We start from the raw sequence: 7,921 nt of genomic DNA on the forward strand, positions 1-7,921 counted from the left end.
CCCTGGTTTAACACCCCGCCCCAGAGCCCAAGGCACAGTGTAGACGCTCCCACCGCCCCGTGCGCAAGTGCGGAGGGACCCTTGGCGGGGCGGAGCCTGAGCGCGGAGGGGCGGGCCTCAGGCCCCGTGTCCCTCCCTTCTCCCCGGAGTCCTACACGGGAAACCGACTCTGGTCCGCCCTTGTCTGCGCATGCGCGGGAGGCCCCGCGCGGCCTTATTGGAGCTGTAGTCCCGCCCCCCAGCGCATTCGGACGCCATTTCCCGTGGGGCCCTGCGGTGTCCGACTTCCGGCGTGGGTGCAGGTGGGCACACGCTGCCGCTGTCCGGTTGACTTTGCGGAGCCATGGAGGGTGGCTTCGGCTCGGATTTCGGGAGCTCCGGCGGCGGGAAGCTGGACCCTGGGCTTATCATGGAGCAGGTGAAAGTGCAGATCGCCGTGGCCAACGCGCAAGAGCTGCTGCAGGTCCGGGGCGGGGGCGGGGGGCCGAGGGTGGCGGGGGCCGCCGGGGGCCGCCGGGGGCCGGCGTCGCAACTGAGGGCTCGCGTGTCCCCACAGAGGATGACGGACAAGTGCTTCCGGAAGTGCATCGGGAAGCCGGGGGGCTCCCTGGACAATTCGGAGCAGGTAAACGCGGGGGGCCGGCGGGGTCGCGGGCCCGGACCCGGCGGGGAGGTCTCTGCGCATGCACGCGGACTAACTGGGCGACGCGATGGGGCCGCGACGCGTGCGCAATCCGCTGCCGGGGTGGGGGCGCTGGCCGCGGTCCAGACCTGAGCCGTGCGCCCTCCCCGTCCCCAGAAGTGCATCGCCATGTGCATGGACCGCTACATGGACGCCTGGAACACCGTGTCCCGTGCCTATAACTCGCGGCTGCAGCGGGAACGAGCCAACATGTGACCGCGACGCGCCAGCAGGCCACCCCCCAGCCTTGCCCTAGTCCCGGACCCATTTCCGTAAATGCTGTTTGTGAGGCGGGGGCCAGCCTGTGCGTACTGCCTGCCAGAAGTTTATGAGAACAGGATTGGTGCTGGGACAATTGGGACTCTTCCCGGCCCCTCCGCCTACATGCACACGTGTTAGTGGGTGTAGCTTGGGTCTTGGGAAAGTCCTGGCCCCGCTGCCACCTCCCCTTGTGCGCCTGTTACCGAATTAAGTCCTGTGGACCCTGCTGGGGCCGCAGCAGAGTTGACATAGCACAAGTATTATTCAGTGGCCGAATAAATGGAACAGCGGGAGCTAAGTTCACAGCTGAACTTCTCACCCACCTGGCGAGGGGGATTTAATTTTAAAGGGAGGAGTGAGGTTAATGATTGGGAGGTACACGCATTAGCCTACTGGGGAAGGGGCAAGGCTTTTTTGAGGGAGTTGGGGGGTAGGACACCGTTTTTATCCTGTTTCGGTCTTTAATGTACTGGCCTCTGGTAGGTGTGTCATTTAATATGTTAATATAGTAAAATCAACACATAATGAGGTTCAGGGTCTGTTGGAGGTTGGATTTGCCGCCATCTTGGTCCCAGCTGGCTCCACTTGTTTTTTCCTTTGTGCGTGTGGCTTCGTCTCTTTGGACCCTTTAACTTACAGATTTATGTTCACTCCTGCTGAAGGTGTGGCGGGGAGGGTGGCAGGTTTTGAGCAAAGACCTGGCTTAGATCTGGCAACAAAATGCCCCCTTCCCTTGTTGCTGCTGCTCGTTCTTGAGGGGGCACTGAAGGGCGGAGGTTTGATTGCTGAAGCTGCTTTTTGCCGAACGTGGGTGTAGTTTTTTTCTGGATTTCTGACTAACCTAAAATAAGTTTGATTGTCACCAAGATGCAGTCCCAGTTGCTTGTATTCTTGCGTTAGTATCATCTGAAGTTTGATGGTTTCAAGCCATTTACTAACGAAGTTGACAAGGCAGTCAAGAAGACAAGGCCCGAAGGTGAGCCGGAGTATGATAGCAGTTAGTGGGCCAAGCAGCGGAAGAAACCAGTTCAGCTGTGGGGGCTCTGCGTGACTATATCCCAGATGGAGCCTGGTTCTTGACCTTGTGGGTTTTTTTTTTTTTTTCTTTGCGGTCCACGGGCCTCTCACTGCTGTGGCCTCTCCCATTGCGGAGCACAGGCTCCGGACGCGCAGGCTCAGCGGCCATGGCTTACGGGGCCAGCCGCTCCGCGGCATGAGGGATCTTCCCGGACCGGGCCACGAACCCGTGTCCCCTGCATCGGCAGGCGGACTCTAAACCACTGCGCCACCAGGGAAACCCTAATTTTCCTTTTTTATTTTTTTAAAATTTTTTTCGCAGTACGTGGGCCTCTCCCTGTTGTGGCCTCTCCCTTTGCAGAGCACAGGCTCCGGACGCGCAGGCCCAGCGGCCATGGTTCACGGGCCCAGCCGCTCCACGGCATGTGGGATCTTCCCAGACCGGGGCACCAACCCGTGTCCCCCGCGTGACCTTGTGTGTTACATCTGTGTAACCACTGAGCTTGTTCATAGATCTCTCTTATGTTGACTTTAGTCTGACCAGAGTTATCGACGTACATGCAGCAGGTTTCATTCAAAACTGCGCAGACTCCCCTTTGCTCAGCCAGGAGATAGTCAAGGGCTAGCCTATCGTCGAGAACAACGTTTGCTAGTGAGTCTAGAGGAGTACAGGGTCCTTATAAGGCAACCTCCGTGATTTTAGACGAATTCTCAAGGGCCGGTGTAAGATCTTTTTTTTTTTTTTTTTAATTTATTTATTTTTGGCTGAGTTGGGTCTTCATTGCAGTGCGTGGGCTTCTCATCTTGGTGGTTTCTCTTGTTGTGGAGCACGGGCTCAGTAGTTGTGGCGCACGGGCTTAGTTGCTCCACGGCATGTGGGATCTTCCCGGACCAGGGATCGAACCCGGGTACCCTGCATTGGTAGGCGGAATATTAACCACTGCGCCACCAGGGTAGTCCCCCGGTGTGAGATCTTGTAGAGTGATTTCATGGTATGTGAGACCTCCCCAGGGGGCCACGAGTCGGAGAGCTATCCCTGCTCCTGCCAGAATGAGTCCCATTGTCCTTTGATCTCAGGGCTAGGTGATACCGATGTTATGAATGGTTATACCTAGGTTCCTAGAACTTGGCCGGCCTAGTGTGCATTGTTTCATAAATTGGGCATTATTTAAGCAAGGAGAGGCTAGAGCCCACCCCAGAGAAGGGAAGGAGTTGGGGTTGTTCTGATGGGGCAATTGGTTTATTCTCGGGCCACAAAGGAACCAGGTACCCAGGGGGAGCGCATGCCTAGCACACTTCTGAGGAATTGAACCACCTCCCTAAGTGGCTAGCCCAAGAGGGGGTTCCCTTGCAGTGTGAGGGGAGAGGCCCACCTGCATAGCAGGGGTCATCGGGGGGTTCTTGACTAGTGGCTTTTCCCCAGGCCTCAGCAGGGCCCCACACTAAACCCGAGACAACTGGCGTCTTCCCTCCCCCATAAGTGCATCTCCCGTCTGGTCCCTGTGTGTATTCGTTGAGTGGGTGCAGAGGGCACCAGTGGGTGAGATTTCCATAGGAGTCAATCCCGGGGCACTGAAATTGTGGGGTAATGGAAGAAGCAGTGCTCAGAGTCCGGAGCAGCCCCAGGGCATTACTGCAAGCTCCTCCCTTTGGTGGGGGCTGCTGACATGGGCAGTGGCCGCAGGACCGCACTTTAGAGTGAGGGCTTTGTATTTGCTGGAGATGTTAATTTCAGGGATGAGCGCCAAGCAGGAAAGCCGCGTTCAAGAGGGATAGGTTTAGCAGGTCCGTGAGCCAAGGTGAGAGTGGTGCTGTCATTCTTAGGGGCAAAATGCAACACCTTTGATCCACAGGCATCACCCTGTGGGTGGGGGTGACAAACCAGCACTGGGATAGAGTCTGTCCACAGGCTGTAATCCCCGAGAAATGGACTACTGCGTTAAGCTCTCGTTTCATGTGGACAGTTATAAGGGACAGGCTTAGCCAGCTGCTAAGCCTGTCCACCACATTACTTATCTACCCGTAAGTTCTTCCTTTTGAAAAGTAACTTAAGGGCTATAACGGGTTCACAGGTGTATGGAGTGGGTGGCTCAGTAACTTCTTCCTCAGGTGTGGGTGCTGCCTTCACTCTGGTATGGTGGGTCCACGGGGCTGTGCCGTGTAATTGTCAGGCAGTCTGAGTGGTCAAGATCACTAGCTAAGGTCCTGTCCACTTGGGGTCTAACTGGTCTTGTGGTTTTCCAGCCTTCTGGGTTCGCAAATAAACCCAATCCCCAGGGGAGAAACGGTGGAAAATGATGTCAGAAAGGGAAGGCAGTTCCGGATCCCTGTAGGCGTGTAAAGCTTTGCTTATTTCCCCTTTCTGCAAGGCGTATTTCAGTCGCTCCATATCCCCCACGTTGGTCTTGGAGCCAGGTCCTTCAGGAATGGGCCTCCAGTACATGAGCTCATACGGACTCAACCTGAGCTTTCCTTTGGGGGCTATTTGCATTCTTTTTTTTTTTTTTTTTAATTTATAAATTCATTTATTTTGGGCTGCGTTGGGTCCTCATTGCTGCGTGCGGGCTTTCTCTAGTTCTGGGGAGCGGGGGCTGCTCTTCATCACTGTGTGCGAGCTTCTCATTGCGGTGGCTTCTCTTGTTGCAGAGCACAGGTTCTAGGCGCACGGGCTTCAGTAGTTGTGGCACGTGGGCTCAGTAGTTGTGGCTCTTGGGCTCTAGAGCGCGGGCTCAGTAGTTGTGGCGCACGGGCTTAGTTGCTTCGTGGCATGTGGGATCTTCCCGGACTAGGGCTCAAACCCGTGTCCCCTGCATTGGCAGGCGGGTTCTTAACCACTGTGCCACCAGGGAAGTCCGCTATTTGCGTTCTGAAAGGTGCTGTGGGGAGAAGGGACATCCAGGGTTGATAAGTGTCTGAGCCTAGTTTCTCTAAGTTTCTTTTTCTTTTTTTTTTTTTTGCGGTACGCGGGCCTCTCACTGTTGTGGCCTCTCCCGTTGCGGAGCTCAGGCTCCGGACGCGCAGGCTCAGCGGCCATGGCTCATGGGCCCAGCCGCTCCACGGCACGTGGGATCTTCCTGGACCAGGGCACGAACCCGCGTCCCCTGCATTGGCAGGCAGACTCTCAACCACTGCGCCACCAGGGAAGCCCTCTAAGTTTCTTTTGAGGGTTTGATTTGTTCTACTTTTCTTGAGGACTCTGGTGTCCAAGTGGAGTATAAACCCCATGTAATTCCTAGAGCTCTAGAGAGTCCCTTAGTAATTTGGGAAACAAAGGCAGGCACACTGTCACTCTGGATGGACTTGGGGAGCCCAAACCGAGGGATTATTTCCTTGAGCAGGGCCTAGGAGACCTCCAGGGCAGTCTTGGTTCAGGTGGGAAACGCCTCGATCCCCCGGGGAAGGTGGCAGTCACAGCCGGTAGGAGTCTGGAATTTCCTCGTGCCTGGGGCGTTACTATAAAACCGGCTGGCCAGTCCTGACCTGGACACGTGCCTTCATATTGGGTGGCGGTCGCTGCCTAAGTGTTGGGCTTATTCCGGAGGCAGATAGGGCACGCTTCGTCCCCCTGTTTAAGGAGATGGTGGAGATTGGGGGTAGTCATGGACTTGATGAGCCATTGATACAGGCCTCCTGCCCATAACGTGTGCTGGGGCCAGCTTCCCTGGTGGCCTGCAGCGCAGAGGCCGGCGGGAGGAGCCGTCACCCCGGGTATCCTGGGCTTTTAAAGCAGCCGCATCCCAAAGCCTTTTCCCTCTCCTTCGGGGGGCGGATGGGAGTTAGCGCCTGGGGGCCCCGGCAGGAGTGGCATCAGAGCTGTCCCCAGCCTCTGCTGCTCGTTTAGCTGCCCTGTCTGCCCCGTTGTCTCCTCTTGTATTCCTGCTTCTGTCTTTTGACGGCTTCTGCGGTGAATGCCTGCTGCTTCCACAGGCAGGAGTGTAGTCTCCAGCGGCTACATCATGTCTCCCTCATTCTTCATCTGTTTGTGCCCTGAGGTCAGCGTTCCCCTCCCCCTCCACATGGCCCCATGAGCGTGTAGGCGTTGACGGCTTTCCTTTCCCCGGCTCTAGTGCCCCGATTAGGACAGTTGATCCGGGCAGTTGACGGGGCCTCTGGGCAGAGCGGCCAGAGGGCAGAGCTTTAGCCTGCACCCCTTGAGCGATGGAAACCACCACGTCCTGCCTTTCGTGTCCCATCTTTCATGAAGCTCCTCCCGTGGGTGAGCCACTCTGAGTCTGCATTCTCTCTAGGGGAGCTCTTCAGGTCAGGCCGACGGGGGTAACCCTGTTCCATAGCTTTCTCACGACCACGGGTTAATCTGGGGCCTGGCTGAGGTAGCAGGGGGGCAGGGTGAGGACGCGACAGGGCCTCAGTCACAGACGTGTTGTCTAGAAGTGCGGCTTGGACTTGCAGGGTTATGAGGGGCTGGAGGGAGTACCAGATGGTCAGGGCCCGTCCAAAGGTTAATTTGTCAGCCTCTCTGAAGAGCTGAGAAGTACCAGCTCCAGCCCGTGAGCATGGGGGACACCCTTTAGCTACGACCTGGAGTCAGAGGTCCCAGTTTTGTGAAAGCTCCCCTGGGGCAGTTCCTCCTCTCTCATGTACATACAGATGGAGGGGACGGCCGCGGGGAAGGCGGGTGTGGCTCTCACGAGACAGCTTTTCAGTTCCAGGAGTGCCCGGTCACGATTGGGGGTCCACCCCAAAAGTCAGGGTTCTTCCCTTTTAATTGTTCACGCAAGGGCTTAGCAGTTAAGCCAAAGCTGGGAATCCCTATAGAAGCATCCCCAGGAAACCCCGGAGCTGCTTTCCCTTACTAGGGGTGCCTGCCGTCTGGCACATCAGCCCCTTCCTCTCCTTAGATGGCGCCCTGTGCCCCTTTTCTACTATAAATCTTAAGTGTTCTACCAGCTGGAGGGGGAGCTGGGCTCTTTCCTTTGAAACTTCCTGTCCTCTCTCCGCCAGATGATTGAAGGCGTTAGCTGTGTTACAGGCTGTTCGGTGGGGCTGGTGATAGGAGTGTCGTCCGCATGCTGAAGTACAGTTCCCTGTTCTAACTCGAGCTCACCACGATCTTCAGGGCGGAGCCACCCAGCACAGTTGTTTCCTCGTGCTGTCAGGGTTCCTGCCTTTTGATTGCAAAATCTTAATGAGATTTTGGGGTTAGGGGCACACAGAGAAGGCATCTGTTAAGTCTAACAGAGTACCAGGTCCTCTCAGGGTTTAGGGTAGAGTAATGGGTACGGCTTTCGCACCACAGGGTGAATCTCCTCCGTAGCTTCATTTATGGCCCAGGGGTCCTGAACTGGCTGGTATCTCCCATTCGGCTCCTTTACCGGCAGAATAGAAGGGTTGCTAGGGCACTGGCAGGGTCTGAGAAGCCCTTGCTTGAGTGGGCTTTGTGCCCACCAGCGCTTCTTTGCTTAAGTGGTGTTGCTCTGGGTGATTGTGGCCGGGTCGCACCTTGATTAGGACCAAGCGGTGCCCTCCTGGCTCTGCCCACAGTGTTGCAGGACCCTACAGAGGGATTAACCCCCTTAAGGATAATGGGGCCATTTAAAAAAAATAATTAATTAATTTATTTATTTGGCTGCACCGGGTCTTAGTTGTGGCACGCAGGATCCTCCTTGCGGCACGCGGGATCTTTCATGGTGGTGCATGGGCTCAGTAGTTGCGGCGCACGGGCTTAGTTGCCCCATGGCACGTGGGATCTTAGTTCCCCGACCGGGGATGGAACCCAGGCCCCCTGCATTGGAGCGTGGAGCCTTACCCCCTGGGCCATTATTTTTGGCCGAGAGCAGTAACACTAGGGCTGCAGAACAGAAGCGGGTCTTAGGTGTTTCAGTGGTAAGGTTTTTGTCTCAGATAAAGTGTAGCTGCCAATCTGTATAGTAGGTCTCTTCCTGTTAGAGGAATTGGGCGTTTCGGGACATAGAAAAATGAGATAACGTTCTCTCTTCCAAA

General features: G+C 56.1%; 1 protein-coding gene across 1 annotated transcript; it reads left to right on the forward strand.

The window, feature by feature from the left end:
* The first annotated feature begins 270 nt into the window (after window positions 1-270).
* On the forward strand, window positions 271-6,508 carry TIMM13 (translocase of inner mitochondrial membrane 13). The gene is made up of 3 exons (XM_060007327.1): window positions 271-463; window positions 557-625; window positions 800-6,508. Exons 1-3 carry the CDS (start codon window positions 344-346, stop codon window positions 896-898), a joined length of 288 nt encoding a protein of 95 aa, XP_059863310.1. The 5' UTR covers window positions 271-343; the 3' UTR covers window positions 899-6,508.
* Window positions 6,509-7,921: the final 1,413 nt, after the last annotated feature.

Source organism: Delphinus delphis, chromosome 3 (assembly GCF_949987515.2).
Source record: "Delphinus delphis chromosome 3, mDelDel1.2, whole genome shotgun sequence".
Taxonomy (NCBI): Eukaryota; Metazoa; Chordata; class Mammalia; order Artiodactyla; family Delphinidae; genus Delphinus; species Delphinus delphis.